The 13116-nt window shown below is 39.4% G+C and overlaps 1 protein-coding gene across 1 annotated transcript; it reads right to left on the bottom strand.

Annotated features, from left to right (window-relative positions):
• Positions 1-3719: 3719 nt before the first annotated feature.
• Positions 3720-11959, bottom strand: LOC103438046 (uncharacterized). The gene is made up of 5 exons (XM_008376583.4): positions 11797-11959; positions 4839-5096; positions 4420-4726; positions 4176-4333; positions 3720-4034 (listed from the first exon to the last, which is right to left on the bottom strand). The coding sequence occupies exons 1-4, from the start codon at positions 11919-11921 to the stop codon at positions 4205-4207; spliced, it is 819 nt and encodes a 272-aa protein (XP_008374805.2). The 5' UTR covers positions 11922-11959; the 3' UTR covers positions 3720-4034; positions 4176-4204.
• Between the last annotated feature and the right edge of the window lie 1157 nt (positions 11960-13116).

The raw sequence follows: 13116 nt of genomic DNA, 5'->3' as shown, positions 1-13116 counted from the left end.
GGAAATAGAATTGGGAAATTTTAAATTTTTATTTCTAGGAATTTTTATAAATTACGTCGGTTTTTCTTTGTCGATAAGTGAAATGATGGAAATGCCCTAGTTGGCTAAACATAATTTATGAGGACGTATTTTACCTTCACATATTTTATTGTATTTCTTGGCATATTTGGATAAAGCTCGATCTCACAAGCGCGTAGGCGAAAACTGTTTGTCAAACGGAATTATAACTAATAAAATAGAAGTGAACGAAGGTGGGGGTAAAATTGTCATTTTAAACCCCGTTATTTGGAGAACTCCAGAATTTTCTGGAGTTTGTTTTGGGTAGAAAGAGGCCACATGGGTGGCTATGAAGGGGGAGGAAAAAAGAAAGAAAGAAAGAGATGAGAGTTGCAGGAGGGAAAGGAGGAAGATAGGGGGCGAATCAGGATGAAGAACAAGGAAGGAAAGGAGGGAGTGGGGAGGCACACGACCAAACCCCTTGTTCCCTTGATCCATTCCAAACCCGTGACCCGTTTCCAACCCGGTCACCCCGAGTTGATTTCGGTGCAATATTCACCATTTTTTTCGGCGAATTGGTACTTCCTTCACCTGCAAACATCATCATGCTCCGCCTCCGTAGTTAATCACCCATAGGTTCGAAGCAAGGGTGGCTTTTTCATGGTGTATGGCGGCGACGGTGTCGTGGGACTCTTGGGGAAAATTCACCAAATTCTGAATGAAATCCCATCGATTTCCTCCACCATTAGACTCCCCTTGAGCCCTGGATCAAAGCCCAAACATTGGTTGGGGAATTGGAATGGTTTTGGAGTCGAATTGAAAACACCCTTTTCTAGGGTTTCCGGCAGTTTGAGACCGATTTGAGGTGTTTTCCGGTCAAATTGGACTTTGATGCAGGTATGAAACTTGCTCCACTCATTAAGATCTACATTTCTGTAAAATTTGGTAATTTTTTGAAATAGTTGATATTTTCTGGCGATTCAGGACAGCCCACCGCCATTGGCGGTGGTGCGTGGCCAGGGAGGCAACGCCGTATTTTTAAGATAATTTTGATGTTCTGGAATGAAATTTAATAAGCACTTAATGTGATACACTTGTTTGAAGCTAGATGGTGATTGTTAGCTATGTGTAGTAATGCCAAAGTTTAATTGAATTTGAATTGGAGAACTACGAATGGCTTGATCCCTGTTTAGGGTACGTAGGCAGTCTAACGGGAAGTTAGATGTAGCCATAAAATATGTGAGGTTAAATAAATTCGAGATTAAAGGTTTAAAATGGAAATTTGTCCCTAAAAGAGAATGGTGTTAAAATCGAAAATAATATTGTACATTCGGTTAGGAATTACAATTAGGGCTCATTTGTGGAATCAAGGCTTTTTACATAAAGATTAGTGGTGAATGGAATGAATTAGATAAGTATTTTAAATAATATCGTGATTTAAAATTTGCTAAATAAAGCGAAGTTTATTTTGGGCCGTCACCAATATCTTTTCCCGAAATTAATATATCGGGGCGGGGCGTTACATGCGATTTCGGACCACTCAACGAGATCGATCAACATCGGGTTCCGGACCACTCAAAGGAACAAAGACACCAAACGGGATTTCAGACCACTCAACGGGATCCAAATCAAGATACGATTCCGGACCACTCAACGAAATCACGGAGTAGAAAGGATTCCGGACCTCTCAACGGAATCCGAGTGGATACGATTATGGACCACTCAACGGAATCACAGAGTACAATGGATATTGGACCACACAATGAAATCTAAAGTAGGATACGATTCCGGACCACTCAACGGAACTAAGTGAAAGCCCAAGAAATATGACAACAACTCGAAGAAACAATACATGAACCAAGTACTCAATTTAGAAGGGCTAAACGAAATGAAACAAAACACAAGTATTAAATGTAGAACGGCTCAACGAAATGAGAAATGAAATAATGCAACGAAGGGTGAAACATGTTTCGAAGCAACAAACCCTATGACAATGGGTTAATGGTCCACTACTAGCCCTCACATTTCATCACATCATACCAATCATGCAAAATAAACCACATTTCAAATATTTACGTCAAATCACATTTCATAAACGTTTCCAGTCCACAGTCAAATCACATTTAATAAACATAGATCGATGGCTAAAAATAAAAATAACAATTAAATAGAAATCACATATATTATAGTCACTAGTACGTAAATCAAGACACATGTCATCACAATGAGCTCATTAAGCTCCATCAAATCTTAACAACACTCTAAGATACACGACACGCTAGAATAACTCGGGCTAGTTGACTAAAAAGTCAACCATCGATCAAGGTCGAGGGTAGGGTCCACAACCCTAGTAATCTAATCCGGAAGATTCATCAATCAGATTTCTGATTTGTAACTTCCCAAGAGTCTAATTAATCTTCTAGAACGATATCCTAAAATTTCGGAACGATCCAACGGTCGGATCTCCGCCAAGTGCTAAAATTAAATGGCGGCCGACGTTTAGTTTTACAAACTTAGAAATTCAATTCGAGAAGATCCGTACGTCGGATTCCCAATTCGTCAGTTCCTAATGTCCTCAAATATTACATACTATCACGTATTAAAGTTTGGTGACGATCTAACTATTGGATCGTCAATTCGTATAATGATCAAGTGGCGGCCTCTATCAAAACTATGTTCAAACGACAATATTTCGTCAATCGGACGTCACATATGGAATATCGGTATCGAATTTAGCCTAGGAAGGTTAGGTGGGGTCTCGGCCCACACGCTGCTCCGACTCGCCGGAAAATTTTCCCTAACTCCAAAAATTACCAAATTTTACAGGCAGGTAGATCTCAGTGAGGGGAGTAATTTTTATACATGGGACGAAGGCCAATTTGGCCGAAAAACCCTTTGAAATTCATTCAATCCGCCGAAAACCCTAAAATAGGTGCACTTCGATTCGACGTCTCCTCTGCTCCGCTACCCCAAAACTTGTCTGGGTCTTGTTCCTAGGCTCAAGAGGAAGCTAATGGTGGTGCTGGTCGAATGAATCACTCTCAGACCCGATGTCGTTGTCCTCCATGAAACAGGAACGAATTCTCGTCTACTCAAGGTGGAAAATCTAGAGGATGGGGTCGATGAGTCGTGTGGTAGTGATTGATTGCTGCAATTTGCTGGAAAAATCAGTGAAATTCGTCGGAATCCCTCGCGAAAAACCGGGTCGGGTCGAGGGGAGGGTCTGGGTCAATTCCCCTTCTTCTCCTTCTCCCTCATTTCCCTTCATTCCCTCATTCTGATTGGGCAGCTCCTCCTCCCCTAGTCACGCCATCTACCTGGCTAAAAAATAACGGGAAGGCTCCCAACTTTTCTGAAGCCTTCCAGCAAAATGGGCCAAATTTACCATTTTACCCCTAACCTTTGCTCGTTTATATTTCATTCATTATAGCTCCAAATCACCTTCCGTTTGCGCGCACATGTTCGTATCGATGAGTACTATCCAAATACATAAAGAAATGTGGAAAAATATATACACATAAAATGCGTCCTCGAAAATTCCGTTTAGTCCATTAAGGGCATTTTCATCCTTTTAACCTTTTTTTTGTGCCGCAAATATAAACGCGTTGATCTTAAGAATACGAAATTTTAAATAATGAAATCCGGGGACAGGATTTCACAGAAGAAGAAAGAAAAGAAAAATATTAGTGAGTTATTCTAAGGTTAGACAGAACAGAGAAAAATGGGCAAGAATTAATTTTGTACTCATATTATTTCAGATAATAAAAAGAAAATACAGCTGTCCCGAGAACATAAACATCCTTATCAAACCTCATAAATATTTTATCATATTTACTTTATATTCTACCGTAGCGTCGATTTGAAAATAACATTATTTTTAAAACATGATAAATATGTTATACTTAACTCTTAAAATATGGGATATGGGGTTTCACAGGGCCCACCGTCTTCCTTCTTATTCCTTAGTTTCTCTACTACTCTACTTTAACCATTCCATTTATCATGGCTGTCTTCTTACAATCTCCTTGACAGTCAACCTGCACAACATACCCAAAGTTATAAAAAAACAACAATTCAACTCACTTGACCTATTAATTTTACTATTAATAACAAAATAATAGAATATTATTATTATTATTCTTATTATTAGTATTACAGGACAATATCAAAATTCTCACCTTTCTCACCGAGGAGTCTAGTTGGTCATTTAGTCGACCAAGTTAACACTTCTAGGTTCAGATCTAATGTCAATTCCTTTATTAACCACAAACTTGTAGAGGCCTAGCATCATTTCGGGGAAGAATTCACTGAGCCTCTTGCCGACTTCCTCTTTACTCTACAATAATTTATAATAAAAAAATACTTTAGATATAGGACTATCAAAATTCTAGAAATGAATAAAAAGGTAATATATATCCATACAGGTGGCCTTTCGTTCTGTTCAAAATACTCTTCAATATGGACAATGACGTTTCTTGAGTACAAGAGTGCTCCTAGCATGTTGTCTTCATATTTCCTCTTTTTATATTTCCATAAGTAACCAAGAACATCTGAGTAACCCTTCTCATTAGGAATTATGTCGTAGATTTTTACGACGTCGGTCACTTCATTTTTGTATTTCCCTTCCCAACCTTTATGATTGTTGTTCAATTTGGTTATAGCGTCCAACAAAAAGTACGCCTTTCTTTCATATGATCGCAAGAAAGGGTGACTCTCCAATTGCTTAAAACTGATAAAAAAAAAAAAACAAAACAAAACAAAACAAAGTTGATAAAAATGCTATTAAACAAAAACAAAAATAAAATAAAATAAAACAAAGTTTGTTCATTTATTGTTCTTACTTATCTCCTGCATTGTGCATCTCTTTGAGGAAGTCCCTATACTCTGACTCTATGTTACTATGCAGTGCTGCTGGGACCTGAAAAATTTTTGATACCCAAATTTTGATCTGCTCTCTAAAGCTTCCCTGGCTAAAATCATTTCGTGTAGGCTCATTCCGTATTGTCACTTTTGAACCTTGGTATATAATGTGTGAAGCATACAATACTCCACAAGTTATCCCTGCTTCCTCTAATTGGGCAATTCTTTTGATGAGACCTCTGAAAAAAGTAAGACAAATTCAGATTTCTGTTGGTATATGGTCCAGCCCATGATCAATGTTCTAGATTATTCTAGTAAGCAAGAGAGATGGCTGGAGCATGCTAGACAATTCTAGCATGTTATTAAGTTGATGGAAGAAGCTAGAGAGTACTAGCTTCCTTGGTTGCAAATGGAAAGATCTAGAAGCCACACTTTTGTGGCTAGTCTAGATCTTTCTATGCTAGAGGTTTGAAGAATACACTAGAAACTAGTAGAATGCCAAACCCTCACCTATAAATATGGGTGTGATGTTGTAGTGAACCAACAAAATCAAGAGAAGAGTGAGTAGCAAAGGATCAAGTCCAAAGCTAGAGTTCCACTCCAAGAGTGAGAGTGAGAGTGTTCCACTACACATTGTGTGAGTGAAGTTTAGAGTGATAGAAAGTGTGTGTTATACTTTCTTGTATCCATCAAGCCTTGTCTTTGGCTTGGTAAGACTACTCTTGTTGTATTCATCTTTTTCATATAGTGAAGATTCCTTGTTTGGTGGACGTAGGCATAAATTGCCGAACCACATAAATTCTTGGCGTCCATTTTCTACTTTACTTTGTGCATTCTCTATCTTGTAGTACCGACATTCCTAACAAGTGGTATCAGAGCCCGGTTGGCTCGTACTACGAGATGGAAGGAAGTGGCACTATGATCAAACTCACCAACTCCAATTGGGTAACATGGAAGCCAAGGATGGAGGACATTCTCTATTGCAAGGATTTGCATGAGCCAATTGAAGGAGATGCCGCTAAGCCCGAGAGCATGTCCGATGCCGAGTGGAAGAAGATGAATCGCAAGGCTATTGGCACAATTAGACAATGGGTGGATGATAGTGTTTTTCACCATGTGTCTAATGAAACCAATGCTCGCGAGTTTTGGACGAAGCTTGAGTCCTTGTTCGAGAAGAAGACCCCAGCCAAGAAAGCCTTCTTGATCAAAGAGCTCATCAATGTGAAGTACAAGGATGGTTTAAGTGTAGCAGAACACTTGAACAATTTCCAGAATATCATCAACCAGTTGGCTACTATGAAAATGACGATCGAGGACGAGCTACAAGCGCTCTTGTTACTTGGATCCTTGCCAGACAGTTGGGAGACCTTTGTGGTGAGTATAAGTAACTCTGCTTCTAATGGTGTTCTTACTCTTGATAATGTTAAAAATAGCATGCTCAATGAAGAAACAAGGAGAAAGACTTCTGGCACAGATAGCAGCCAAGTATTTGTCACAGAGAACCGCGGAAGAAGCAAGAGTAGAGGGCCTAGAGGTCATGGCAGGAGTCCTAGCCGATCCAAGTCAAGGTTCAGGGGTGCATGCCACCATTGTGGCAAAGAAGGCCATATGAAGAAAAATTGTCGAGTTTGGAAGAGAGAGCAAAGGGAAGGAAACAATCAGAAGAAAGATGATACTGGCAATACCACCGCTGTCATATGTGGTGATGTACCAGAAATATTGTCTGTTGGTGAATGTCTGCATATGGGCAACTCTGACAGAGACATTGAATGGATCTTTGATAATGGAGCTTCCTTCCATGCCACGTCCAAACGGGAGTTCTTCAGTACATACAAAGAAGGTGACTTTGGCATAGTGAAGATGGGGAATGAAAGCTATTCCAAAATTCTTGGAATTGGTGATATCTGCTTAAGAACTAATCTCGGCTGCCAATTGATGTTGAAAGATGTGAGACATATTCCTGATATACGTCTCAATCTGATATCCATCGGTACCCTTGATCGACAAGGATATTATCACCATATTGGCGAAGGAAAATTGAAGCTTACTAAAGGCTTAATGGTGGTAGCAAGAGCACGACTTTGTTGTACGTTGTACCGGTCAAATGCCAAGGTTTTGAAAGGTGAGTTGAATGCTGTGGAAGACTCATCTCTAGACTTGTGGCATAAGAGGCTAGGCCACATGAGCGAGAAGGGCCTACAAGTTTTGGCAAAGAAGTCTCATATTCCCTTTGCCAAAGGTACGTCGTTAAACTCTTGTGAGCATTGTTTATTCGGAAAACAAAGAAGAGTTAGTTTTTCTGTTCCATCTACAAAGAAAGGAAACTTGTTAGATCTTGTTTATTCAGATGTGTGTGGTCCCATGGAAGTCGAGTCACTTGGAAGAAATAAATATTTTGTTACTTATATTGATGATGCTTCACGAAGGGTGTGGGTGTATTTGTTGAAATCCAAAGACCAGGTGTTTCAGACATTCCAGGAGTTCCATGCCATGGTGGAGAGGGAAACTGGGAAACCTCTCAAGTGCCTTCGTAGCGACAACGGCGGCGAGTACACATCTCACCAGTTTAGAGAGTATTGTGTAAAACATGGCATACGTCATGAGAAGACAGTTCCTAGAACTCCACAACATAACGGTGTTGCTGAAAGAATGAACCGAACCATCATGGAGAAAGTCAGGTGTATGTTGAGGACTGCAAAGTTATCTAAGCAGTTCTGGGGTGAAGCTGTAAGGACAGCCTGCTATTTGATCAACCGATCTCCATCAGTACCATTAGGTCTTGATGTTCCAGAGAGAGTATGGACTGGTAATGATGTGTCTTACTCTCATCTGAAGGTGTTTGGTTGCAAAGCTTTTGTGCATGTGCCCAAAGAGCAGAGATCGAAGTTAGACTACAAAGCTATACCGTGCATCTTTCTTGGTTATGGCGGTGAAGATTTTGGTTACAGATTATGGGACCCATACCAGAAGAAGTTTATCCGAAGTAGAGACGTGGTCTTTTATGAAGATCAAACAATTGGGGATTCGGGTAAAGAGGCACAACCAGATGGCGCAGTCAGAGGAGTTGATCCATTAGCTTCAGATGAAGAAAGTCACGATGACATCCCTGAAGCAACTGCCAATGAAGTGCCTGCAGAATCAGATAATGCTGATCAAGAGGAGCCTGATCAAGATGTGCCAGACCATGAGATTGCTGATCAGGGGGAGCCTAGTCAAGAAGAGCAGACTCAAGGAGAATCCAATCAGGGGGAGCCTCTAGCCCCGCAAGAGAATGAAGATCAGGTCAGAAGATCCAGCAGAAGTCGAAGACCGTCTACCAAGTATTCTTCATCAGAGTATATCATGTTGACTAATTATGGAGAGCCCGAAACTTATGAGGAGGCCAGAGCTCATAACGACAGTGATAAATGGATGAAGGCAATGGAGTCAGAGATGGATTCCTTATTAAAGAATAATACCTATGAGTTGGTGGAGCTTCCAAAGGGCAGAAAAGCATTGAAAAACAAGTGGGTGTTCAAATTGAAAAATGACGACAACATGACAAGGTACAAGGCTCGTTTGGTTGTCAAAGGTTTTGGTCAAAAGAAAGGAGTTGACTTTGATGAGATTTTCTCACCGGTGGTGAAGATGACTTCCATTCGAGTTATCCTTGGTATGGCAGCAAGCATGGATCTTGAGCTCGAGCAGTTAGACGTTAAAACTGCATTTCTCCACGGTAACTTAGAAGAGGAGATATATATGGAGCAACCCAAAGGCTTTGAAGTCAAGGGTAAAGAAACTTTGGTGTGCAAGCTCAAGAAAAGCTTATATGGTCTTAAGCAGGCTCCGAGACAGTGGAATAAGAAGTTCAACTCATTCATGGTGAGTAATGGGTACAAAAGAACTCATGCTGACTCTTGTGTCTATATCAAACAATTTTCTGGAGGTAAATTTATCATTTTGTTGCTTTATGTTGATGACATGTTGATTGTCGGTCAAGATGCTTTTATGATTAAAAAGCTCAAAGAAGAGTTATCTAAGTCCTTTGACATGAAGGACTTAGGGCCAGCCAAGCAGATTTTGGGCATGGAGATAATTCGTGACAGAAAATCCAAGAAGTTGTGGCTGTCACAAGAAAAGTATGTTGAACGGGTGCTTGAAAGGTTCAACATGAAAGCAGCCAAATCGGTAAGCTCACCTTTAGCCAATCATATCAAGTTGAGCAAAGAGTCGTGTCCAAAAACATATGAAGAAAAGGAGAAAATGGCAGTTGTTCCCTACTCTTCAGCAGTAGGAAGTATCATGTATGCAATGGTGTGCACACGGCCAGATATTGCTCATGCAGTAGGTGTGGTGAGCAGGTTTCTCTCTAATCCAGGGAAAGACCATTGGGAAGCTGTTAAGTGGATTCTCAGATATTTGAAGGGGACTTCTAAGATGTGCTTGTGCTTTGGCGGTTCCAAACCAATCTTGGAAGGATTTACAGATGCTGACATGGGAGGTGACCTGGATGGTAGAAAATCTACGTCTGGGTACTTGTTTACTTTTGCAGGGGGAGCCGTGTCTTGGCAATCCAAGTTGCAAAAGTGTGTTGCTTTGTCTACAACCGAGGCTGAATACATAGCCGCTACAGAAGCATGCAAGGAGTTGTTGTGGCTGAAGCGGTTTCTCCAAGAGTTGGGTTTGAAGCAAAGTGATTATGGCGTTTATTGTGATAGTCAGAGTGCTCTGGATTTGAGCAAGAACACTGCATACCATTCACGCACCAAGCACATTGATATTCGTTATCACTGGATTAGAGATGCTATCGAGAACAAGATGCTACAGCTGAAGAAGATTCATACCGATAATAATTCTTCAGACATGTTGACAAAGGTGGTCACAAAATCAAAGTTGGAATTCTGCATTAAGGCTGCTGGGATGGACTCCAGGTAACTTGGAGTCATGATCGGAATTCCTCCCTCATGGACTGGAGGGGGAGATTGTTGGTATATGGTCCAGCCCATGATCAATGTTCTAGATTATTCTAGTAAGCAAGAGAGATGGCTGGAGCATGCTAGACAATTCTAGCATGTTATTAAGTTGATGGAAGAAGCTAGAGAGTACTAGCTTCCTTGGTTGCAAATGGAAAGATCTAGAAGCCACACTTTTGTGGCTAGTCTAGATCTTTCTATGCTAGAGGTTTGAAGAATACACTAGAAACTAGTAGAATGCCAAACCCTCACCTATAAATATGGGTGTGATGTTGTAGTGAACCAACAAAATCAAGAGAAGAGTGAGTAGCAAAGGATCAAGTCCAAAGCTAGAGTTCCACTCCAAGAGTGAGAGTGAGAGTGTTCCACTACACATTGTGTGAGTGAAGTTTAGAGTGATAGAAAGTGTGTGTTATACTTTCTTGTATCCATCAAGCCTTGTCTTTGGCTTGGTAAGACTACTCTTGTTGTATTCATCTTTTTCATATAGTGAAGATTCCTTGTTTGGTGGACGTAGGCATAAATTGCCGAACCACATAAATTCTTGGCGTCCATTTTCTACTTTACTTTGTGCATTCTCTATCTTGTAGTACCGACATTCCTAACAATTTCAATTCAAGAGATTCAAGATGAACTAGGTTCGAAGAATTATACACTTTCGGAGGTATGTTGCACATATATGTCGACACAGCAAATTTAAAAAATAAGAGCACAGACACAACAATTCAAATATAATAAATTCAGAATGTTGTTAGACTCATCATAGTGTCCTATTTTTCCACTTACATTATAATCTCACCCACCATAAAAGATTTAAAAATTGAAATGTCATTTCCCCATCCACCATTATTCCAAAATAACCCAAATTTATTTATTTAAAATAACTCTAACATATCTTTAAATAATAATAAAATAAATAAAAACAAAAAATGAAGGAAAATCTGAGACCCAAGACCTAGACCTTCGTCATATTCTTCAAATCACGGCACCCCTTCTATCGTATTTCTTCCTACTGACCCAAAATTCACTACCCGATCTCTCTCCATATCCCCACCCCTCTATTTCCACCGAATTCCATATATATGGCCCAATACTCCCCCCTCGACAAACCTCAGTACTCGCACCTATTGTCGCCTCTTGTAGGGATACGAGATCCCAAACCTATTGTCTCCTCTCACCATTTTTTTTTTTTTTTTAAATTACTTTTTGGTTTTTTTCAAAATTTTAGTAATTAATTAGATAAGAGTTTCAAAGTCTTTTGTTAAAAGATAAATATGTCATTAAGTGTATGCATATCAGCACTATAAATTTATAATAAAATAAGATAAGTGCTAGCCGGACTCGCCTAAATAGCGAGTTCCTTCAGACTTGCTTTTTCGTGTCAATTTTCTACATAAATCCACTTTGACCACTTGATCTTCCATTTTCTTTTCGTTTCGTTTCTTCCTTCCAGGCTTCCACGCACACTCTCTCTCTCTCTCTCAACCTTTCCACCCTTCACTTCGTTTTTTCCGTACATTTACTACATGCTCAAATCCAAATCTATCAGGAAACAAAGCTCCTTATCCTCTTTTTTTATCTTCAATCTCTCCCAATCCATCTATAACCCATTTTCCCAATCCATCTATTTAACAAGTCGACACCTGATGCGCTGAAGAATCTCAATCTCTCTCCCAGAAGTTAAAGAATCGCATGACTAGATGAACAACAACCGACTCGGTTCGTCCGTGTTCCGTGTCGCCGTGTCGGAATGTCAGACACTTCGGGTGTCCGACACTCCGGGGTTTCAGGATGTCCAGACACTTCGGGGTGTCCGACGCTCCAACACTCGGGGGTTTCGGAGTGTCCGTGCTCCATGTCGCCGTGTCTCTATAATTGCTTAAATTTCAGTGAGTTGAAAAAATTGAAAACTTGCTTTAATTTTAATTTCAGTTGCTCTAAATTATTTAGCTAACTAATCTGGATTATTATTGCAAGTAAGGCTAACCTCAAAATAGCTCGATGTGTGTCTGCAGGTTGGCCTCCCTTCCATGGATGTATCTGCATAATCTCCTTTAGCGTCTTATTATCAGATGGAGTTGCTTGAAGGGCATTTAGATATGATCGTCTCATCGTGAAGCTGAAACAGGTACATGTTAAAATCAATCGGGCCAATCTTATTATATAACATGCAGTGTTAAAACAATGACACATTGTCACTTACAACCATCCATCTAAGTCATTTTAGTCATAATAGCAACCCCACTTTCATTGAAGCATGATCGATCTCGTACAATTTATGGGACAAGGTTTGGTGGGAGGTTTGGTGGGACAAGGGTTGTTGTTGTATCAAATTGTGTAAAATTAAACTCGTAAATATTTTACGTGGATAGTTTTAATTATGTATATACATTTAAGTATTTGATACTTGATAGTACGAGATGTATCTAATAGCATGTACTAATACCCTTATAACACAATCTTCAAACACTCAAGGATTCAATTACTTTGTATGTAGTAGACATTAAAATTGCATTACAAATGCGTACAAAATTGAACCATATTCTCTTGGAACCTACGAATGGTAGCAACATTCCATTGGTACTAATACCCCCATAACACAATCATCAAACTCTCCAAACACTCCAGGGTTCAATTACGTTTTATATAGTAGACAATAAAATTACATTATGCGTACAAAATTGAACCATATTCTCTGGGCACCTAAGAATGCCTCCAACATTCCATTATGCATCCCAAACGCTAAGTCACTTAGGCCATCTCCAACCGAATGGGCTATGTTTAGCCCCCGTTCATATTATAGCCCTACAAGAAATTATTTTTTTAATGACCAATGTTATGCCATATTTATATCTCATCTCCAACCGAAGGGAGCTATTTTTCAGCCCCCTCAATAGTTTATTATTTTAAGTTTGTTCTGTAATTTTATTGGTCAATAGACTTAAATTACCATATTAAAATAAGGTTTCCAGACATATTTTAAGTGCCACTTTTGGCTAAATGAATGAGCCTATTTTGAGTGCCACTTGAAGATGTGGCCATTTGAAAATTATTGAAAAAATTAAAGAAAAGATTATTGGAAGAGGTAAGACAGGGGTGTGTATAAAAGGAGTGTTTGAGGTGGATAGAATGTGAAGAATTGAAATAAAATTAGGTAAGATAGTATGAAAAGGTGAAAATGATGTGAGAAATTGTGTAGAAATGTCTTATGTATTTATAGGAAAAAAATTTTAATTTTTTTAATTTCGTCATAAAAAGCAAAAAAACAAAAGTTCCAGCTAGCCCAACTGAAGGGGCTGACTGCCTA

Source organism: Malus domestica, chromosome 01, assembly GCF_042453785.1.
Source record: "Malus domestica chromosome 01, GDT2T_hap1".
In the NCBI taxonomy this organism is placed as follows: domain Eukaryota; kingdom Viridiplantae; phylum Streptophyta; class Magnoliopsida; order Rosales; family Rosaceae; genus Malus; species Malus domestica.
This window is presented reverse-complemented; position numbering and strand designations above follow the sequence as displayed.

Excerpts from the sequence above, each read along its gene's own strand:
- LOC103438046 (XM_008376583.4), bottom strand. The coding sequence starts at position 11,921 with ATGAGACGATCATATCTAAATGCCCTTCAAGCAACTCCATCTGATAAT. Across the intron at positions 4,727-4,838 it reads ATGCACAATGCAGGAGATAA|TTTTAAGCAATTGGAGAGTC; the intron begins GTAAGAACAATA and ends TTTTTTTATCAG. Across the intron at positions 4,334-4,419 it reads AACAGAACGAAAGGCCACCT|AGTAAAGAGGAAGTCGGCAA; the intron begins GTATGGATATAT and ends AAATTATTGTAG.